This window comes from Phocoena sinus, chromosome 13 (assembly GCF_008692025.1).
Source record: "Phocoena sinus isolate mPhoSin1 chromosome 13, mPhoSin1.pri, whole genome shotgun sequence".
Classification (NCBI taxonomy): Eukaryota; Metazoa; Chordata; class Mammalia; order Artiodactyla; family Phocoenidae; genus Phocoena; species Phocoena sinus.
The window spans coordinates 30,573,679-30,598,110 of NC_045775.1; the positions used below are offsets into that span (position 1 = coordinate 30,573,679).

Below are 24,432 nucleotides of genomic sequence, written 5' to 3' on the forward strand. Positions count from 1 at the left end.
TATAGTCTAAGGACAGAAAGGTTTGTTTGTTTTTTGTTTTTTTTTTTGTGGTACGCGGGCCTCTCACTGTTGTGGCCTCTCCCGTTGTGGAGCACAGGTTCTGGACGCGCAGTCTCAGCGGCCATGGCTCACAGGCCTAGCTGCTCTGCGGCATGTGGGATCTTCCCGGACCGGGGCAAAAACCCGTGTCCCCTGCATCGCAGGTGGACTCTCAACCACTGCACCACCAGGGAGGCCCCCAGAAAGGTTTTTTTAGAATAAAAGTACATGTTCTTAAAAAATATTTGAGCATACTAGAACAGGCAACTGAAAAACTCAAATTCCAGCTTTTAAAGTTTATAAAATCACAGAAAGATGAGACATTAAGTGGTAATAATATGAGAAGCGATAATAGCAGTAGTCTTTCACCACAATTAAAATAACCCTCCTTACTCCCTGTAACGTAGAACTCCAGGTACCACAAAGAAATAACTACTCATACTTTAATGATTTTTTCAAAATTTATCTTGATAAAACAAGATTAGCCTTATTTTAAGGCTAATCTTGTTTAAGCCTTGTTTTAGCTAATTGTTTAAGCTGAGCAATGAGTCCATAGTTGTTCATTATACTGTCCTCTATTTTCCAAAGTAACAACAACAAAAGAAAAACAGCCAGAATGTGAAATTTGATATGTATATAAACCTTGGCTCTCACTGAGTGTCATACTCTTTCTTGCAAAAAGCCCCCAAGTTTCAGGATAGTAATTTGACATCAAAACTTCTTTAGTTTTTTGTTTTTTTTTTTTAATTCCAAAGTCTTCTCTTTTCCAAGCTTTCCTTCTCTGAGATAGCATGAGGAAGAAACAGCAAGAAGATAATGATACTGCCAATCTCCTTCCACTCTAGTTCCCTGTCATTTTTATTTCTAAGAAGGAAATATTTCCAAGTTCCTTGAAATTACATTTCTTCCGCTTGTAGGTTTCTTTGCCAAGTGGCCTCTGTTCTTTAATTCTTAGTGGGAAGAGGATGGAAGGAATTCCCCTTCTTGTTCTTTACACGTTCATCATCAGCCTTGTGGGGCAGTTTTTCTGTAGCAATCCTTCTTGCAGACCATAAACAAAATGGAATTCCAGGGAAGAGATTTATTAACTTGAAGGTAAATAAAAATTTAGCCAAAGAGAACAAACTAACTTATTTTTATATCTACTGAGAAAGAGTATATCTATGTAAACTGTTCCAACATCCGTCAATATTAAATATATATTAAATAATGTAAAAATATATATTAAATGTATTTTTTTTCTTAAGCACCTCCCTGCCCTGGGCATTAAAGCTCCTCCTGTGTTAGAAGGTAGAAATATGATAGCAAAATAGACATGTTCTCAGACTGCAAGGAGCTTATGGCTTTGTGGGGAAGATAGTATTACTAAAATAATCCTACATATAAAGAAACATACTGAAGTAAGTTGTTAGTAAAGAAGAATGTGGCATATTAAGAGAGGTTATAACAGAAAGGAGGATATGATGGCGGGGGTGAACTTGATGCAGGGAACTCTTTCTTCTGGAAGTAAGTCTCACATAGTAAAATTACTTGGGATCTGTATTTTTAAATGGAGTGAGAGTTTAACTGAGTTAATGTATGAGATGGTGAAAATGGAGAAAGAAGCAGGCTGGAGGAAATCCAAATTCTCATACCCAAGTACAAGAAAGGAGCATGGATTGAGACAGGATATATTCAAAACAGAGAAAAGTTTATAGTGTCAAAGAAAAAACAGTGACCCCTCAGATGTGTTCATGCAGTTATAGAAATAAATTTAACAGAATTCCTATTTTTTTATCCAAGAAATATTTATGAGAAATTTTTATTTATTTGTTCAAAATATTTATTCGAAATCACCGTGTCTAGGAACAAAGTTAAAATGAGGGGTGAGGGAAGGAGAAAAGGAGGGACATGAATATGATCAAGACAGTGTTACACTAAGGAACTTACAGACAAGATCAATATGGAGACAGGCAATTGTAATTCAATGCACAGGTAGTAAGTGCCTGGCAAATGTGATGGCAAAGAACACTGGAGCTGAGACATTGGAGACTGGAGTGACGGGCATCGGCACCCAGTACAAGGGAGGAAGAGTGCTGTTATTGCTCATAACAGTATATTTGAACTTGTATGCCGAGGGAAGACTGGGTCACTGAAGAGTACAGAATTCTTTCCTAAACCTCCAACTGGGGTATACCGTTATGCAGTACATCTGTGGACGTACTGTGATTGATCATACTTGTCTTCCAAATAAAATATGAATCTTATATCTAAAAGAACATCATTGTAATTTTCAGAATTAAATGACTGATACAAATGCCACAAATAGATCACAGAATACAATTTTGTAAGGGAGATAGCTTTCCTTTCAGGCTGAAGCTGCATAAATGAGGCTGCAAAACCAATCTGTGTAGTACCCAGCTCCATTATATTCTCAGAGCGATGGAATCACCTCTATGTTAAGCTTGTGGCAGTGCCCTAAAAGCTATTTTTGTTCATTTGGCAATGTAGGGAAAATGTTGATTTAGTTTTTAAAGTCTGTACATTTAAAAGTATTTATGTTTTTCGATCATTCATTACCAAATTACTAACTCTTTTAATATATGTCCACAATGTACTATCAGTTATTGTTTTAAAATACTTCCTTTTAGTTTTTTTCCGGTTTATGTAGATTTCTATACAGGGTAGTTCTCTTAATGGACAGAGCTATAAAGTACCACCTTAGCAAATTAACAAATAGGAGAATGATTTTAGAATAAAATATCTTTATTTATAAAAATTACCTAAACTAGTTATTTAGAAGAGCATTTTGTAGATCACTGGATAGTCTCTTCAAGCAAAAAAAAAATTAGAGCAGGGAAAAGGAGATGGTATAAAATAAAACAGCCACTTTTTGAGAAAGATTTCCAGAATGTGGTTTAGACCAGCGGTCCCCACCCTTTTTGGCACCAGGGACCGGTTTCATAGAAGACAATTCTTCCCCCGGGGGGGTGGGGGGGTGGGTGGTGCGGAGCAACGGGGAGCAGCAGATGAAGCATTGCCCACTCGCCCGCGGCTCACCTCCTGCTGTGTGGTCTGGTTCCTAACAGGCTGCAGACCAGTACCGGTCCACTGCCTGGGGGTTGGGGACCCCTGGGTTAGACAAACCTCTATCCAAAAATTAATGGGTTATTAAAAGTTATTCTAAAACTAAGTAAAATTATTTAGGGGAATTATTTATTTACTGAACCTGCTCATTATTGTGAAAGATTAGACAAGAGCTCTGGGACATCTTCCCTTACCCCTTTAGATAGATTAGATGGAGTTGCTCTCTCCGTTCTCTGTTATACTCTCTTTTTTACCTTGTATTTATTTTTTGCACATAATTCGTTTGTTTATATACCTACTGCCTACTGAAATGTGAATCCTTGGAAGTCAAGAACTGTGTCTTATTTGACTTTTTATTCCCAGAGGCTCACATAATATGATACTTAGAAAGCACTCAGTAAATGTTGGTTGAGTTAATTACAAAACAATTTCTATTAACACTTCTAAATAATGATTGAATGACTTCTCTTGCACTTGGTTAAATCACTTAACCCAGTGAGTCTCAAACTTGAGCGTACATCAGAATCACTAGAGGCTAGTTAACACAGATTTCTGACTCTGAGTTTATGATCAAGTCCCTCATGTGGTCCAAAATTTGCTTTTCTAACAAGATTCCAGGTGATGGCTTCTGGTCTTGGGACCATACTTTGGGAACTACTGGCTTAAAGTCAATAATTTACCTCCCACCAACTCAGATGAAGGTAATAAGTGTAAGTGCATTTATCTTTCAGGAAAGACATTAGGTGAAAAAGCTATTACTAGAGCGCCCATGAATGGACATTGTCATCTATGGTAAGTACATAGAATTTATGCAGTCTTTAAAAAATTCTAATATGTCCCTTTATAAATTGCAATGGATTTTAAAAATATTATTGACCCACTTAACATGTCACATTCACTAAAAAGAATATTTAGTATATAGCACAGTGACTGTTCTTTTTCTGTTTATTCTCATGTATTTTTCAGTATATATATTTTAAATATATTTAAGATAAGCTTTCATTGAAGAATTCATAACTGAATCCACCAAGTCTAATAACTGTGCACATGATAAATTTAATTAAATCTAATTTCATATAACATTTTGCTTGAAAACAAATACTAAAGTGATGCCACATTTCTAAATGAAACGCAGAGAGAAGAATAAAAGCACATCAGCCATTATACCTTGATGAGTAAAGGTATACAAATTCCACAAGTCAAAGGAAAGCCATTTCTAATATAAGAAAGCTCAAACAAAGGAAATCTAATTAGTTGGATGGGTATAGGTGGATATCCTTGGGACAAAAAAATTTATTCTTGAGTATGTTTTGTTTTGGATCCTTTGTATATTTACAATTATAAAACACAAATAAGAAGAAAAATATTGTTTTTAATTCACACTTCATTTTACTCATAGTTGTATTTTTATAGCATTTCTTAGTTATTTTTTCTCCCCAGTAATATTGGTACTTTAGGTGCTAGGAAGACATAGTCATAAATTTATTTTTGACCCTTCTCTCAGACCTAGATTGTCAGAAATCCACCCCTCTTTGGGATTATTTTATTCTTCTGGGATAGTCTTAGGCAAATCTCTCTCAAAATGACTTCTTTTCTGCAGGTCCACATTTATCCTCCAGGAAATTCATTTTTGCCCCACCAACTCAAAAGTGCAAACGATTTTTCCAAAGCAGACCTGTTTCTTTACACTGCCACCAGCAGGGGGAGCACCACTCACACACTCTCATCCTAAAACTTTCCTGGGCAGGAATCAGATAACATTTTTTATGTCCCCCAAACTCTAAAGGACATGCCAAAATAAGAATAGGTCTTTTGAAGCTGCCATCACTTAAAATGAGAAACAAGGCTACCCCCTTCCGTCTCGCATGAGAAGGTGGGAGGTGGAACCCAAGTACCCTAGTAGTTCTATTCGCAGAAATCCCCCTTCCAGGTCTCTCTCTGCTTCAGCGAACTCTTTGCCTTCTCTTATATAGCCTGGAGATGGGTGAAGGGCTAAGCCTGGCAGAACCTGTGAATCATTTCACTGATGTGTCATGCATGGGTAGTAGAGTGTCTTGCTTTAGGAGCCGTAGTATACCTAATAAAGTATTGTTCTGTGCCCCAGTGCCTCTGCCACAACTCTAGGAGAAAGCTAATTTTGCAAGTAACATCCTGGTAGATATCTTTAAGGTCATTTCTCCAGTTTGTAAGGGTCTTGGCTATTATTTCTATAGCCAGCTTTACCTTCCTCATCTAATTTGCATAATACTGATATTAATAAATTAATGTGTTGAAGTACTTCTGTTCTTCCATTTTTAGTATAACTGTAATGAATTTATACTGATCAAGCTACACTTGCTTCATCTCTTTTGATATGGAGATGTTTGGGTGTTGGTTAGCCAGATTTGGACGCAGAAAGAACACCGAAGCCCTACTCTTAACTCTGAGCCTCCCCCTCCTCTTCCTCTGCTGTCCTCTTCCTTCTCCCATACAAGCATCTGCATCCATGGAGAATCACATTAAAAATGTACATTTGATGTTAACCCTCAATTTGAGGACACTTATCAGTGTGAACTTCCAAATTTCCATAAAGGAACAATGTTGAATCTTCTCTGAAGACTTCATAAGCACCTTAAACTTACCTTGTGAGGACAGATTATGCTTAACTCTTACTCAGTGGGTTTCCCAGCCTGTCTTCCACTAATCTGACCACTTCTCTTTTGTTCATCTTTTTTCACTTTTTGTTGTGTACTAATTGCCTTGTTTATAACTGTGGGATTTAACCCCGAGGGTGAACCTTATTCACAGACACACACAGAGTACTGATCCAATTGTGTTTCACATGATTTTTTATTCAGTATCAGTTTTTAATTAAAAAACAATTAAAGTCTGATCAGTTGCTAAAATTTAATAAATTCAAATGTCAATTTTTAAAATTTATTTCATTGAAGTATAGTTGATTTACAACGTTGTATTAATTTCTGTTGTACAGCAATGTGGTTTTATCTTAATTCATAAAATATATTATGATGTACCTACTGAATACAAGAATTCTCATTCAATTAAATACAGTAGTAGAGGTTTAGGGTGATGAAAAAAGAGAAATTAAGACTTTGACTTGAGAAGCAATGTGTGAAACTTAGGTTAACTGATTCTATAATTAATTGTAATAAAATGTCATGAAAATGTCTTATCCTGCTGGAATTTTTTTCAGTATGTTACGACTTTTTCTCATTCATTCAGCATAAATGACAAGACATGGCCTCTAGGCCAAATGCAGCTGCCTGCTTTTGTAAATAAAGTTTTATTGGAGCACAGCCACACCTGTGCATTTGTACATAGCAATGAAGTTGAGCAGCTGTAACAGAGACTCTCTGATCCCACAACCTTAAATGTTTCCTACCTGGCCCTGCAGCAAAAGTTTGCTGACCCATAGTTTACAGGGTTCTGTGATGGTTTATAAGCCTTCAGTTTGAAATAAAAGATGCAATCATTAGAAATAATTATCATAAAGGGTTGATATGGAGGGAATAATTGAAAAACAAATATTATTTTAAAGACTTTGGTTTTCATCATCATCTTTTCCAAAATGAAATTGCTCTGTAACTTTCAGGCTGCATAAGCTTTCTATATAATTCTGTCGTTTTTGTTGTACCAGCCTAAAATACTTCTAGAATCAAGAGAGCAGAATCACCAATGGATTTGCAGTTTATTAGCCAAATAGGCCTGACCTTAATTATAAATAATGTCTTACATATTTGTTGTGCTCTACTGTTCACAAATTATATCCCCATGCCTTCTAGCATGTGATTCACAGAACAACCTGTTTCCATTTTATAGAAAGCAAGGCCGTCTGTGTGTGTGGTGCAGTGTATGTGTGTCTGGTGTGGTGTTGTGATTAGTAACCAAGGGTCATACAATAAGTGGAAAAACAAAAACCAGATCTTATATTTGTATGTACTCAGTATTTCATCTATTATTTACTCTTCCTCTGCTTTTTCACAGTATAAATAGCATTGGTGCTAAATCAAAAATGCTACTGGGAAACTAATGGAGTTGTTTTAGTGGTTGTTTACTAGTTGTTGAGACAGGGATGTTTATCAGTTATTAAAATATTCACTATAGATGCAAAGAAAATACAGAATTTTTGTCAACACATAGTTAGAACAACCTCTAGATGGAGGTAACAGACCATATTGTGTGTTAATTTTCTTCATAGTTCCCATCAACCTGAGAGTTTACAAAATAAAATTTTAAATTACATTTTCCAAGATAAACAGTGTGAAAAACAACACGTACATGCAGATATAGGTGGAATTGATTGCCAGAAAAGAAATGATGATCCTTTGAGGAAAAGTGGTTCAGGTAAACTTTGAATTTATGACATGTAGAAAGATAAATAATACTTTAGACTTGAAAGAAGCAGACTTCAAAATGATTATGAAAAACATAAGACTCTGGTGACAGATTATTTATAAGGGAAAATGTACATATTTCATATAATGGTTTTCTTAAGTCACGTTTTTTTCTTTTTTCTTTTTCTTCACTCAGAGTAACTGGGAAAGAACATGCTGAGGGAGCTCTGTAAAAGCTAGAGATGTGCATAAGTTGTTCTGATTTTCAAAAAATAGAAGATTGATTCCACCACTATAGATCAGTGAACATAGAATCTTTTCCTTTGATTACAGCACAAATAGTTAGTTGGGTTTTCTGTGAGTGATGAAGTTCAAGCAGACTCAACAGATTTTTCTAAAAATGTGAGATGATCTGTTTTTTCTTTGCTAGTAGATAGAGTAGGGAAATTGAGCTAATATATCTGGATTTAAGGAAGGCTTTAAGGCAAGTTCACTCATAATATTCTTGGGGACAAGATGTTAAAATATGGGTAAGGTTCTTTGTTACCCGTGCTGGCAGAAGGGTTTGAGCCTCAATCATTCAAAAGAATAACTGTTGACAATATCATGATTCTAGAGTTCCAGGTCTAGATCTTAGACACTAGTGTGTTCAGCAATTTTTTTCAGTGGGTGAAGATGTGGAAGGTATGATTATAAATGTTGCAAGTGATGCAAACTTAGGAAGAACAGAGTGTATGATGGATGACAATAGTAATTAAAAGATTTTCACATGTTGAAAGAGATACTGAACAAGGTGAATTAAGAGGGATAAATATGGAAGGGGGGATGGAGAGGAAAATGTCAAAATTTGAGGACGTGAGGGAAAAACAGATGGAAATTAGAATGAAGCATGGAGTTTAGTTAACAATAATATATTAACATTGGTTCATTTTGAAAATTTTCAATATTGTATATCAATATTAGTACAGTTGTGATAAATGTATTACAGTAATTTAAGATAGTATTTAAGATAGTAATTTAAGTAGTATCTCCTTATCTAGGTAAGTTCTCAGATCATAATAGGTTACTTTTGTCATAACTCTTGCTTCTACTGTTAGGAGATTATTGATTTTCTAACAAAAATTAAGAGGTCAAAAAAACTTATAACTGAAAAGTGGCCATTTTATTGGCTGTGCTTAAGTTGCGTGAATTATGTGATCTTTTGTGTTCAGGAATGGTCTAACCATTCCAAATGAAGAAACTTGTTCACTTCAATTTTTTATTTGAAAGTTATGTGTATCCACAGAAGCAATCAAGATAAATAACACCCAAAATTACATTTTTCATTTCAGTTATGACAGTGCAAGTGAAAATTAAGGCCTACTTTTGAATTATTTAGGTAAATGAATATTTTGCCTCAGACAGAAACACTCTGAATACTTTTGCACAGACGGAAACAGTCTGAATGTAAAAAGTAATATGTGCCCAATTTTTACAGGAAGCAAGTTGCTGAACAAATATTGTACATAATTTATAGTCAACTATTTATTTATGTAAATTTTATATTCCCAAGGGAAAAAAAGTAAAGAATCCATGGGATGCACTCTTCTAGTAATGAATGCAGTGTTTCCAAGGAAGGATTGAAGGACATGGGGAATTTTTGAAAAAACATATTCTAAAATTGCCTTTGATATTAGTATTTGTTTTTAGTCATGATATTTATTTTAATTTTCAAATGACATTAAGGGAGCCTTGAACTTTTTATTTTTATGAAAGAGAAGCAGGAATCTGTTGACACAATGTATTTTTCAGTTTAATACTTATGTGAATAGACTTTTCTGAGGGTCTCTTTGTGACTCTGATGTTGATGAAGGTGATGGCAGCAGCTAATCTTTCTTGGAACTCACTCCAGGCCAGACACTATTGTAAGCGATTACGTTTTAGATATTTTACCCTCATAGCACACATATGAGATAGATGGTGTTAGTATCCCCAGGTATAGCTGAGGAAACTGGCCTCATGTTAATGTCAAACATTGGTTATGTATTCATCTATATGAATACTTTTGTTAAATATTAATGAATGGTTTAGAGATTTTTTTTAATGTTAAATTTCATGGTATTTGATTAAAAGTTTACACAATGTCCACTGTTTTTATCCTTTTCAGGTATGCGGTTTTGTGTGGCTATGTATCTGAGTTTGAGGGCTTACAAAACAAAATTAACTATGGATATCGCTTCAAGGTATTTCTTGATATTAAAAATGTTTTACTGTAGCTGTATGTTCCATTCACAAGTATAAATCAAATTATCCAATAGACTTATCTCTAGGAATTTATCTTTTTTACTTAAATGAAATGACAGTCTTTAAATAGTACTGTGCCAAAAAAGAAACAAACTCTTTGGGTGATTAGGGATTATTATTATTATTATAGATCCTGAAGGAAGTCACGTAGTAGATGAGTATTATTTTTTTAAAGGTAGAGGCTTAGCCCTTTAGTCATGAGCACACCAACATCATAAACATGGCTGGCACTAATTAGTTAACATTTAATACATATTGATTTGCTGGTAGGAGTAGAATTCAATCTAGGGCTTAAATTTGCCATGATAGAGGAATAAAATAAGTAATGCACATACTCATTATTTATCATGTGCCTGTAGTTGTAATCATTCAGTAAATAACCCCTCAGGGTCAATAATTTTAGGAATGGGCAGAGAGTTCTTTGTTTTCCAGCTCCCTATAACCATTTGACAATGTCAGGGGAGTAGATTCTTCTATCACCTAGTTCTGCTATTCTTTTCTCCATTATACCCACATCAGATGACATTTGTAAGTTTGCCTCTCAATCAATAAGTATTAGGTAGGCAAGTCATGGGCAGACAAAAGTGTGACTTGGATGTTTTCTATTTTTAAGGTGACGTTTTCTGTAGCCTTATTTAATCATAATCACAGTTCTGGCTCTAGTTGTGAGCATTTTGATGATTGAGTTATTGAGAAGCTTAATTGTATTAATAATAAAGATTGAGGAGGGAGACAAAATAACATTATAAAGTCCCTTTGAATTTACTAGGCAGAGTTCTACTCAATACCACCTGAAACTTGGGAGATATTTCTTTTGGATTTTCTTTCAGGAGCATCTAGATAAAGCAATCGAATTTTTACCTGAAGAACCCTTTTTGTATTACCTCAAGGGAAGATACTGTTACACTGTAAGTTGAAAGCTTTTATCTGTAAAGCTTATTTGAATATATTCTGATTATATGATATATTTTCAGTGACTTATTCTTTTATTGTTTTACCTAGTGCCTACTATAGAGAAAATGATGAAATCAGTACATATTTTGAGTTTATAAATTTATATATTTTATAATTATATACTGAATTACACACAACATATGATTTTATAAATGCATGTATTTTTTTCTTTACTGCCTTTCCATTTCCCCTTGTGGCAGTCACACTGTTTCCCTTTAAATGTGCTTTTTCTCAGACGGTGATCAGCCACCAGTACCCATGCCCCCTGTATTGGTGCACTGCTCTGTTTTGTGGGAGAACTTTTTTCCTTTATCAGAGTTTATTAAGCATAAATTATGTGCTCGCTGTCCTTTTCTTCAAGAAACTTTATTTAGAAGGGGACATAAGACATATAGAAATAAATAAAGGCAGCTGGTGAGTCTAAGACCCAATGTGTTAAATGACACCTGTTTATGGAAAGTTAACAGAATGTGAAAATATATCATAACAGCTACATTAAAAAATTATCCTGAAGAGAACTGCTCTTTCTGAATGAGAAAATTGGGATAGGCAAAATAGGAAGCTTTTTAATTGTGGCTTGTAGAGGATTAGGGATGAAGCAGGAGGTTTGCTTTTACTGAACACCTGCTATATGTGTCAGATGTGCATTTTATATTTTATATTTCTTATCACATTTCATCCTTTTAACAACCCTGTAAGCAGTTTTTATTATGCCAGTTTTAAATATTAAGAATCTGAGTCTTCATGAAGGTAAGGGACTTCCCTAAGATTTAAAAACCATTGACCCAACCTCATGAGTCTGGAACTTGAATGTACACTATACAGTTAGGCTTAAAAAGCCCAAGAAGGAAATTTAAATTCCAAATGGAACCTGATCTTCATGCCATAGACAAATGGTAGAAGGTAATACTAATCCTTCCTGGAGGATTGTACTATCACACACAAGCCTTAGAACATTCTTGCAGAGTTGAGCTCACAGTGAAAAATAATAGAATATATACAAAGAAACAAGCCTTCATAGATGACAGTCAAAAGAAACAAAAAAAGAGAACAGAAGTAGATCTGAAACGACTTCAGATTTTGGAAACATGGAATACAGAATATTAAACAGCTACCTACATAATGTGTTTTTAAAACTAAAATGAATTAGGGGAAAAATGGGTGAGGAGCAGGAGACTACAAAAATGACCAGGTAGATTTCAAACAATGGAACAATTTTTGATATAAAAAGTATATTATTTGTCATTAAAAGAAAGCTCAGTGGAAAGATTTGGTAGTAGATAGGCCCCACTAAAGAGAAAATTAACAAACTTTAAGACAAACCTGAAAATGTTGCCTGGAAGCAGCACAGAGGAACAAAGAGTTAGAAAATATGAAGGAGAGATAAAAAGACATGGAAGGGAAGTAAGGATACCACGTAGTGGTGAATTTTTATCTCCTTCTTTTGGTAATTAATAGAACAAAAGACAAAAAAAAAGCATGTAAAAAAAGTATGTAAAACATTGATTGGAGCCTTACATTTAATAACCTTGATCTAATAAACATAGATGAAAATATGTATCTAGCCATTAGAGGATACACATTTTCAAGCATATGTTGAATGTTTACAAAACTGACCATATATGAGGTCATGAAGCAAGTCTTAATACATTTCAAAGAATTGATATCCTGTAGGTTTTCTGATCACAATGCAATTGTAATAGAAATTCAGAAACAAAACAGCTTAAAAACCATAAATCTTGAATTAGAAATAATAGGACATGACAATAAAATAAGTTGCCATTTTATACCTACTCATTTGATAAAATTTTAAATTATCAGCATGAGATGTAAAAATATGGAGCAACAGGAATTCTTACATTGTTGTGGGAACACAAATCAGCACAACCATCTCGGAAACAATTGGGTAGTATCTCTGAAATTTGATTGTCTACCATATGACAATGGTACCTACCCTAGAGAAACTCTTGCAAATGTGCTTTAGAAGGCATGTACAAGAATGCCTTTAGCAGTCTTGTTTCTAAGAGCAAAAAATGGAAAAGTCCCAAATATCCACTGAAAAAAGAGTGGATGGCTGAACCAAGATGGCGGAGTAGAAGGACGTGCTCTCACTCCCTCTTGTGAGAACACCAGAATCACAACTAGCTGCTGGACAATGATCGACAGGAAGACACTGGAACTCACCAGAAAAGATACCCCACATCCAAAGACAAAGGAGAAGCCACAATGAGAATGTATGAGGGGCGCAATCACAGCAAAATCAAATCCCATAACTGCTGGGTGGGTGACTCAGAGACTGGAGAACACTTATACCACAGAAGTCCACCCACTGGAGTTCTGAGCCCCACGTCAGGCTTCCCAACCTGGGGGTCCAGCAATGAGAGGAGGAATTCCTAGAGAATCAGACTTTGAAGCCTAGTGGGATTTGATTGCAGGACTTCAACAGGACTGGGGGAAACAGAGACTCCACTCTTGGAGGGCACACACAAAGTAGTGTGCGCATCAGGACCCAGGGGAAGGAGCAGTGACCCCAGGGGAGACTGAACCAGACCTACCTGCTAGTGTTGGAGGGTCTCCTGCAGAGGCAGGGTGGTGGTGGTGGCTGTGGCTCACCGTGGGGACAAGGACACTGGCAGCAGAAGTTCTGAGAAGTACTCCTTGGCATGAGCCCTCCCAGAGTCTGCCATTAGCCCCACCAAACAGCCCAGGTAGGCTCCAGTGTTGGGTTGCCTCAGGCCAAACAACCAAGTGGGAGGGAACCCAGCCCCACCCAGCAGCAGTCAAGCTTATTAAAGTTTTACTGAGCTCTGCCCACCAGAGAAACAGTCAGCTCTACCCACCAGCAGTCCCTCCCATCAGGAAACTTGCACAAGCCTCTTAGATAGCCTCATCCACCAGAGGACAGACAGCAGAAGCAAGAAGAGCTACAGTCCTGCAGCCTGTGAGAAAAAACTACACTCACAGAAAGATAGACAAGATGAAAAGGCAGAGGGCTAGGTACCAGATGAAGGAACAAGATAAAACCCCAGAAAACAAACTAAATGAAGTGGAGGTAGGCAACCTTCCAGAAAAATAATTCAGAATAATGATAGTGAAGGTGATCCAGGACCCCGGAAAAAGAATGGAGGCAAAGGTTGAGAAGATGCAAGAAATGTTTAACACAGACCTAGAAGAATTAAAGAACAAACAAACAGAGATGAACAATACAATAACTGAAATGAAAACTACACTAGAAGGAATCAATAGCAGAATAACTGAGGCAGAAGAACAGATAAGTGACCTGGAAGACAGGATGGTGGAATTCACTGCTGCGGAACAGAATAAAGAAAAAAGAATGAAAAGAAATGAAGGCAGCCTAAGAAATCTCTGGAACAACATTAAACGCAGCAACATTCGCACTATAGGGGTCCCAGAAGGAGAGGAGAGAGAGAAAGGACCCGAGAAAACATTTGCAGAGTTTATAGTCGAAAACTTCCCTAATATGGGAAAGGAAATAGCCACCCAAGGCCAGGAAGCACAGAGAGTCCCATACAGGATAAACCCAAGGAGAAACACGACGAGACACATAGTAATCAAATTGGCAAAAATTGAAGACAAAAATAATTGAAAGCAGCAAGGGAAAAACAACAGATAATATACAAGGGAACTCCCATAAGGTTAACAGCTGATTTCTCAGCAGAAACTCTACAAGCCAGAAGGGAGTGGCATGATATACTTAAAGTGATGAAAGGGAAGAACCTACAATCAAAATTACTCTACCCGGCAAGGATCTCATTCAGATTCAAGGGAGAAATCAAAAGCTTTACAGACAAGCAAAAGCTAAGAGAATTCAGCACCACCAAACCAGCTCTACAACAAATGCTAAAGGAACTTCTCTAAGTGGGAAACACAGTCTAAAATAGACTTTAAAATAAAGAATGTTACAAGAGACAAGGAAGGACACTACATAATGATCAAGGGATCGATCCAAGAAGAAGATATAACAATTATAAATATATATATATACCCAACATAGGAGCACCTCAATACATAAGGCAACTGCTAACAGCTCTAAAAGAGGAAATTGACAATAACACAATAATAGTGGGGGACTTTAACACCTCACTTACACCAATGGACAGATCATCCAAAGTGAAAATAAATAAGGAAACAGAAGCTTTAAATGACACAATAGACCAGATAGGTTTAATTGATATCTATAGGACATTCCGTACAAAAACAGCAGATTACACTCTTCTCAAGTGTACACGGAACATTCTCCAGGATAGATCACATCTTGGGTCACAAATCAAGCCTCAGTAAATTTAAGAAAATTGAAATCATGTCAACCATCTTTTCTGACCACAATGCTATGAGATTAGAAATCAGTTACAGGCAAAAACACGTAAAAAACACAAACACGTGGAGGCTAAACAATACGTTACTAAATAACCAAGCGATCACTGAAGAAATCAAAGAGGAAATCAAAAAATACCTACAGACAAATGAGTGAAAACACGACGATCCAAAACCTATGGGATGCCGCAAAAGCAGTTCTAAGAGGGAAGTTTAGAGCTATACAAGCCTACCTCAAGAAACAAGAAAAATCTCAAATAAACAATCTAACCTTACACCTAAAGGAACTAGAGAAAGAAGAACAAACAAAACCCAAAGTTTGCAGAACGAAAGAAATCATAAAGATCAGAGCAGAAATAAATGAAATAGAAACAAAGAAAACAATAGCAAAGATCAATAAAACTAAAAGGTGGTTCTTTGAGAAGATAAACAAAATTGATAAACCATTAGCCAGACTCATCAAGAAAAAGAGGGTGAGGACCCAAAACAATAAAATTAGAAATGAAAAAGAAGTTATAACAGACACCACAGAAATACAAAGCATCCTGAGAGACTACTACAAGCAACTCTATACCAATAAAATGGACAACCTGGAAGAAATGGACAAATTCTCAGAAAGGTATAAACTTCCAAGACTGAACAAGGAAGAAATAGAAAATATGAACAGACCAATCACAAGTAATGAAATTGAAACTGTGATTAAAAATCTTCCAACAAACAAAAGTCCAGGACCAGATGGCCTCACAGGTGAATTCTGTCAAACATTTAGAGAAGAGCTAACACCCATCCTTCTCAAACTCTTCCAAAAACTTACGGAGGAAGGAACACTCCCAAACTCATTCTATGAGGCCACCATCACCCTGATACCAAAACCAGACAAAGATACTACAAAAAAAGAAAATTACAGACCAATATCACTGATGAATATAGATGCAAAAATCCTCAACGAAATACTAGCAAACAGAATCCAACAACACATTAAAAGGATCATACACCATGATCAAGTGGGATTTATCCCAGAGATGCAAGGATTCTTCAATATACGCAAATCAATCAATGTGATACACCATATTAGCAAATTGAAGAATAAAAATACATATGATCATCTCAATAGATGCAGAAAAAGCTTTTGTCAAAATTCAACACCCATTTATGATAAAAGCTCTCCAGAAAGTGGGCATAGAGGGAACCTACCTCAACATAATAAAGGCCATATATGACAAACCCACAGCAAACATCATTCTCAGTGGTGAAAAACTGAAAGCATTTCCTCTAAGATCAGGAAGAAGACAAGGATGTCCACTCTCACCACTATTATTCAACATAGTTTTGGAAGTCCTAGCCATAGCAATCAGAGAAGAAAAAGAAATAAAAGGAATACAAATTGGAAAAGAAGTAAAACTGTCACTTTTGCAGATGACATGATACTATACGTAGAGAATCGTAAAGATGCTACCAGAAAGCTACTAGAGTTAATCAGTGAATTTGGTAATCAGTGAATTTTGCAGGATGCAAAATTAATGCACAGAAATCTCTTGCAATCCTATACACTAATGATGAAAAATCTGAAAGAGAAATTAAGGAAACAATCCCATTTACCACTGCAACAAAAAGAATAAAATACCTAGGAATAAACCTACCTAGGGAGACAAAAGACCTGTATGCAGAAACTAAGACACTGATGAAAGAAATTAAAGATGATACCAACAGATGAAGAGATATACCATGTTCTTGGATTGGAAGAATCAATATTGTGAAAATGACTCTACTACCCAAAGCAATCTACAGATTCAATGCAATCCCTATCAAATTACCAATGGCATTTTTTATGGAACTAGAACAAAAAATCTTAAAATTTGTATGGAGACACAAAAGACCCTGAATAGCCAAAGCAGTCTTGAGGGAAAAAAACAGAGCTGGAGGAATCAGACTCTCTGACTTCAGACTATACTACAAAGCTACAGTAATCAAGACAATATGGTACTGGCACAAAAACAGAAACATAGATCAATGTAACAAGATAGAAAGCCCAGAGATAAACCCACACACCTACAGTCATAATACATGACAAAGGAGGCAAGGATATACAATGGAGAAAATACAGTCTCTTCAATAAGTGGTGCTGGGAAAACTGGACAGCTACCTGTAAAAGAATGGACTTAGAACACTCCCTAACACCATACACAAAAATAAACTCAAAATGGATTAGAGACCTAAATGTAAGACCAGACACTCAAACTCTTCGAGGAAAACATAGGAAGAACACTCTTTGACATAAATCACAGCAAGATGTTTTTTGATCCAACTCCTAGAGTAATGGAAATAAAAACAAAAGTAAACAAATGTGACCTAACGAAACTTCAAAGCTTTTGCACAGCAAAGGAAATCATAAACAAGACGAAAATACAACCCTCAGAACAGGAGAAAATATTTGCAAACGAATCAACAGACAAAGGATTAATCTCCAAAATATATAAATAGCTCATGCAGCTCAATATTAAAAAAACAAACAACCCAATCCAAAAAATGGGCAGAAGACCTAAATAGACAACTCTGGAATATCTCAGAGTTGTTTAAGTGACTGAACTTCAGTTACTCTCGTCAATCTGGATGATATCTTAAAACTATAATGCTAAGTGAAAACAATAAGTCAAAGAAGGAAATAAACAACATATCTTTTTTTTCAAGTTCAAAAAAAGAAAAGTAAGCATAGCAATAAATTAACATTATACAGAAAAGCGAGGGAATAATTTTGGGGGGATCGTATTTTTTTTGAAGTATAGTTGACTTACAATATTATCTTAGTTTCAGGTGTAGAACATAGTGAACATAGTTTTTATAGATTGTACCCCATTGAAAGTTATAAAATATTGGCTATGTTCCCTGTGCTGTACAGTGTATCCGTGTAGCTTATTTATGTTATATATAGTAGTTTGTACCTCTTTTCTTTTTTTATTGAGCTAAAGTTGATGTACAATATTATGTCAGTTTCAGGTGTACAAGATAGTAATTCACAATTTTTAAAGGTTACACTCCATGTATAGTTATTATAAAATATTGATGGAATAATTTTTTTTTAAATAGAGGTTAATGGCTACCTAGAACCCTAGAAGATGGGATTAGGAAGGAAGACACTTGATGGCATTGGGAGAGCATAGTACCCTTTTAAGAATTCATTTCTGAATCTTTTTAAAAAATATTTAATTAATTAATTAATTTGGTTGCACTGGGTCTTAGTTGTGGCCAGCAGGCTCCTTAGTTGCAGCTCTCAGGCTCCTCAGTTGTGGCTCACCAGCTTCTTAGTTGCAGCACGTGTGCTCCTTAGTTGCGGCTCGCTGGCTCCTTAGTTGCAGCACCTGGACTACTTAGTTGTGGCAGGTGGGCTCCTCGGTTGTGGTTCACCGGGTCCTTAGTTGTGGCATGAGAACTCTTAGTTGCGGCATGCATGTGAGATCTAGTTCCCTGACCAGGAATCGAAGCTGGACCCCCTGCATTGGAAGTGTGGAGTCTTGACCACTGTGCCACCAGGGAAGTCCCCTGAATCCTTTTAATCTTTTATGTTATATATCTATTATTCATATTTGGGAAAAATGAAAAAATTTAAAATGAAAGCAAAAAACAAATGGTAATATGAGGTTTAATTTTGGTGTTCATCGGGTTTAAAAAAAATTATCCTGAATTATAAATATTTATACCGGGCCCTCGCTGTACACTCCTCGTGGGTTAAGGATCCTCGTTCTGTTTACATTTCTGAGATGCTGCATTCTGGGTCAGGTTGGCAGCATGGAAAAGGTGGCAAGAGAGCAAAGGTAGGGTCTTGTAGCTACTACACCCTGTGCAAAGAAATACTATGTGTCATCTCAGGATCAAGAAGCACATGAACAAAGAGGATCAGCGTTAATCCCCACCCCCACCCCATTTTTCCCTCATTGGACACAAACCTTATGAGTATTTCAAATTGGTTTGGTAACCAATGCTTTTAGAACTCACAGTTTGTTAGAATTATGAAAAAAAGAAGGCAAAATATTAATACCATAAAGGTGATATCTCACACTCATCTAACTGGGGAGAGATTATTCATTCAAAAGGTGAACAACTTTCTAAGAGTGATTTGCTCTATATTTGCAGGTCTCAAAACTGAGCTGGATTGAGAAAAAAATGGCTGCTACTCTGTTTGGAAAAATACCATCTGCAACTGTACAAGAAGCTTTGCAAAATTTCCTTAAGGTACATTTTGTCTATCCATTATTTCAGTGTCAAACTGGCTCCTATCTGAACCAGGCTCTCCTACTCTTGCTGTCAAGGAAATCTTTCTCTTCTCCATTTGTTGATTTCTAACTGTAAGCCCAGATTGAGTCCTCATTTTGGCATGTCCAAACTACTTCTTAGATCATAGTTATGCCCTAGGTCCTGGGTGTGGCAGCCCTTACTGCCAAATCCAGTGTAGCTTTCCAGGTTGTGTGAATATGTGCAAAAGCATTCATGCCCCGATTATTAGACTTGGTCCTAAATACTCCTCATTATCCTAATATAGAACCAGTTTCATCTTAAAGAACTAAAAGTTTCCAAGAAGGGGAGTTATTTAAAAAGTCACTCTATGAATCGCAGACAGTTCTATGGAATATTTGTGGGGCATCAGACCAAACCAGTATTTTCATTCCTGTCTTAAAATGTACAATTGCTATGCTGATAAAACTCTAAATAGTAATGTGTGTGTATGCACACATGAAAATGTGTAATACATCCACCCATTTAACCAAATTCCTGTTGGGCTAATCTCTTCATCTTTCTCTGGAACCAATTATGGAATCTTATAGATACTAAGATTTTTTTCTTTCACCACCTGCCTACTTCAGGTTTGTAACAATGTAGACAAAACCAGGCTCCGATTTTGGTAATTGTCCAACATATTGTACAGGCTAATATTTTTTGTTATATTTTAGGGATTGATTTTGTAGAACTGAGAGAGAGTTTAGAGATCATATAATCTAAGATGGCAAATATGTTGCATTGCACTTCTCTGAACAGTGGAAAAATAAGTATTCTAAAATCAAGCATGAGCCCAATGGAAAAAAGTATGGGAATACAAGTACAAGGGCTGTATGTTTCTTATTTTTTATTTAGTGTGATCTTTTTTGTTTTATAACAAAACAAGACCTCAGAAATGTAATTTTTTCCAGGGTCACACAATGGCAGGTCAAAAATAGGAGTGCATTATCATCACTTCACCTTTTTTCTACCATTGAGAATTAGTTCTCCCTTGTTAAATTTTACAAGAATAGAGATCATGGTGCATTTAAGATAAATGATTTATAAAAGGTGCTATGTTCATTAGCAAAAAATTTATTTGAATTTGGAACCCATTTTTTCATAGTATCAAAGTTATAACCGGAGGATCAGGTTTTCAGGACACTGCACGAAAGTTCTTATGGTGCTCATGCACCTGAAGTATTACACAGATAAAAGTAGTAAGAGGCACAATAATGTAGGGTAAGGATCGCAAACTCTAGAACCAGAGCACCTGGTTAAATCCCAGTTCTACTTCTTACTGGCTGATTAACACTGAGCAAGTACTTAATCTCTCTCTCTCTCAATTTAATCGATAACATGGAGGTTATAGTTGTTGTTGTGAAGTTGTTGTGAACAACCCTTCATAGTGTTGTTGTGAAGATTAAATGAGTTAATACAAGCAAATTGCTTAGAGAATGCCCAGCAACTCATAAGTGCTCAATAAAAGCTCACAGTTTTAACTTCATTAAAATGTAAACACCTTGGCAGACCATCTTTGCGATCTCACCATTTAGTTATGACTTAGATTGTCTGAAATGCGTTCCATGGTGTTTGTCAAGAGGGCGAGAAGGCATCAGGAATGCTTCTCCCCGTATTTACTGCAACACCTGAGGGTACTGAGGAGGCTAAGGCGTGGAGGAACTAAGAAATCTAGGCCGGGAGAGGAGTGGAAAAGGAAGCAGCGCATACCTTGGATCCCACACCCCAGGAGAGTCTGCAACCCCCTGGTCCCAACAGGGAGTCACGTCATTGGAACCCAGACTGTAGAACTTTTGCACCCACTCCATGCCTCCAAAGAGGGTTCACAGGAATGAGTCCCCAGAGCCATCCAGTTCAGTCCTGTAGAGATCAAGAGCACTGGCTTTGGAATCAGACAGTTTGAGACCCGAACTTTTTCCTATATGTATGACATGGGCATGTTTATTTCTCCCAGTCATAAATTTTTCATCTGTAAAGTAGGCATGCATAATAATACCTACTTTATCTGGTTTTTGTGAAAATTACATAAAATAGTGCATGTAATTTTCTTGGCCCAGGGTCTAGCACATTAAATGCACTAACTGAAAATAAATGTTGTTATTATTTTGCTCATATAACAGGTGAAATCTGGTCCTCCACAGTCTCAAAGCCTCTAGGGAGGTGGTTTTAGACCAGGAGTCATCTGTGAATCCCCTGCTGGAATTTTTTCAAGCTATAGCATGCTTCCCACCTCATCCAAAATTATGGCATGATTCCCTCGGTCAGTGGTTTTTAACCTTGTCTATACCTTAAAATCATCAGGAGAGCTTTAAAAAACACCAGCCCAGGCCACAACCCAGACTAATTGTTTCAGAATCTCTGAATATATTAAGGTATAGTTTATATACAATCAAATTTACCCATTTTCTGTGTAGTTCAGTGAAATTTGACAAATTGGTATACTCGCATATCCATCTCCATTTCAAGATATAGAACATTTCCGTCGCCCTATAGAGCTGTCCTTGCCCCTTTGCTGTCAGTTACCCCTGCCTCGTGCCCCAGGCAACCACTGATCTGTTTTCTGTCACTATAGCTTAGTTTTGCCTATTCGAAAATTTCATGTTAATGGAATCTTAGAGTTTGTACTTTGTGTGTGTCTGGCTTCTGTTGCTCAGCATAATGTTTTGAGCCGCAGTCATTCTATTGAGGGTATCTGTAGTTCTTTTTGTTTGCCTAGTAATGTTCTATCATATGGATATACCACAATTTGCTCATGCATTTACCTACTGGTGGATGTTTTCGTTGTTCCCGGCTTGGGGCTGTTATGAATAAAGCTCCTATGAACATTCATTTGCAAGCTTTTGTGTAGACACGTTTTAAATTTTCTTGGATAAATACCTAGGAGTGGAATTGTGGGGTCATATGGTAAGGGTTTTTAAAGCTTGATCAGCGTTTTTAAAGTTCTCAAGGTCCTTCATGTGCAGCCCATGGCATGGTTAAGAACCACTGGATCGGTGTGTGTAGTAAATGACAGGTGGGGCAATGTTGGCTACCCTGATGTCACTCACTGTTTGCTGTCACATGATCCCTGAGTCTTCCTTAGTGGTTCCACCAGCTGCAGAGCTGTCTTCTGTGCCTTGATATGACAGAGGGCTGCTGCACGAGGTTATGAGATGTTTTAAAAACAAAGCTAATTTATTCAGCAATGTTTATTAAGCACATACCTAGTCCAAATGAAGGGAACACAAATGACCAACACAGCTCCTGCCTCCAGGGAGCTTGGACAACCAACACGAAGTAAACAGGTACAGTATTCTCTGCCAGGTGTTGTGATAGTGTTATAAGAGCATAGCTAGAAACTGCCCCTTAATCAGAACATTCTGTTGAGTAACACTACCTTCCTTGTTACTCAGCTAAGGCCTTTGGCAAAGGTCAGGATCTGCTCCGTTTTAGGACTTAGGTGTTGTTAGTAGCCTGCCTATGTTCCTTTGGACTTTTTATTTTTTTTAACCATGAGTACAAAAAGAGATGTTCTGATTTATGATCATTCTGGTTAATTTGACATAAGTGTTAAGGTGTATATGCAGAATTAAAACTCTAACATTAAAGAAATAAGAAGCTGCTGTGTGCATATGTTGGGGCAAGTTATCTAGACAGGATTTGTTCAGAACTGGGGGAACTACTGGACATAGAAGGTACAATCGAGTAAAGTTTACTCTAGGTCCTTTTTTTTTTCTTCCACTTATATTTAAGTATAATTGGCATGCAGCACTATGTAAGTGTACAGCGTAATGACGTGACTTACATACATCACGAAATGATTATCACAGTAAGTTTAGTGAACATCAGTCATCTCATGTAGACACAAAATTAAAGAAATAGAAAAAAAAATTTTCCTTGTGATGAGAACTCAAGATTTACTGTCTTAGCTTTCATATATAACATAAGCAGTGTTAATTATATTGATCCTGTCTATCTTATCACTGGAAGTTATAACTTTTGGCTGCCTTCCTCCAATTCCTCTCCCCTCCCAACACCCTCACCCCCACCTCTGGTAACCACAGATCTGATCTCTTTTTCTATGAGTCTGTTTGTTTGTTTTTGAAGCATAATTGACTTGCTACACTATGTTAGTTCCTGATGCACAACACAGTGATTCGATATTTCTGTACGTTTCAAAATGATCACCACGTTAAGTCTAGTTACCATCTGTCACCATACAAAGATGTTACGTAATTATTAACTATATTCCCCACACCATACATTTCATACCTGTGACTTATTTATTTTGTAAATATACAAAAATTGTATTAGCGTGGCTCGAGAAATGCACTTAGTAAACTCAGAGAGTGACAATGGAAATAACCGGAGAAGTAGAGAGGAAGTGGGAGGACCAGAACCCATCAGCACCATGGATGGCTCTATAGGACTTTCAAGACTCCGGCCAGGGCTGGACTTCCTTCAGTCTGTTCGCAGCCTTGCTGTTTCACTAGCAGGTTCTAGGCCAGATCCACACACTGTTCGTCTGCTCGGTCTGAAAGAGGTACACCCAGTCCGGCTTCCCAACCCAAGAGATTTTGTCCTCCTCTTCCTCCCAGGACCCTTCTCTTTGGGGTTCTGTAGAGAGTAAATGGCCTTTACAAGGGATGTGCTCCTGTAGGGTGTTGGAATGCTCCTCAGCACCCTAGGTCTTGCTTTCCCCTCCATTAGTATCCATCCTTAAAATGTATGTATCCTTTGACTCAGCAATTCAACTTCTGGGAATCTCTCCTACACATGTAATCACATGCACACAAGCATATAGGAACAAGTATGTTCGCTGATCATTATTAGTAATAGTGAAAAATAAGTCTAAATGTCTAAGGGAGAACGCTTAATTTAATTATGGTGTATGTGTAGTATGAAATGCAGCTCTTAGAAACAATGAGGGGATCTTGCATGTGAACACAAAAATGTATCTGTGGTATGTTGTGGGGAAAAAGTTTTGGACCAATATGTAAGAAATGGTCCCATTAAAAAGTTTTTTTTCAAAAATCAGTTTCCTTTGGAGGGGGCGGGTTACTCTGCTTGGTAAAATGTCTGTAGGATGCATTTGTCAAACTGTTGGTAGTGGTTACCCCTGGGGGCTGAGATCGTAATTGAGAATAAGATTCTAACCAAGAAACTTTCACTT

General features: G+C 36.7%; 1 protein-coding gene across 6 annotated transcripts in view; it reads left to right on the forward strand.

Moving 5' to 3' along the window:
• Positions 1 to 24,432, forward strand: part of RMDN2 (regulator of microtubule dynamics 2) — a 69,150-nt gene that overhangs the window by 31,633 nt on the left and 13,085 nt on the right. For all 6 annotated transcript variants that reach the window (XM_032653649.1, XM_032653652.1, XM_032653651.1 and 3 more), the window contains 4 exons: positions 3,837 to 3,897; positions 9,586 to 9,661; positions 10,553 to 10,630; positions 19,140 to 19,238. In XM_032653649.1, coding sequence (XP_032509540.1) covers positions 3,837 to 3,897; positions 9,586 to 9,661; positions 10,553 to 10,630; positions 19,140 to 19,238 — 314 coding nt within the window. The remainder of the gene's footprint in view (positions 1 to 3,836; positions 3,898 to 9,585; positions 9,662 to 10,552; positions 10,631 to 19,139; positions 19,239 to 24,432) is intronic.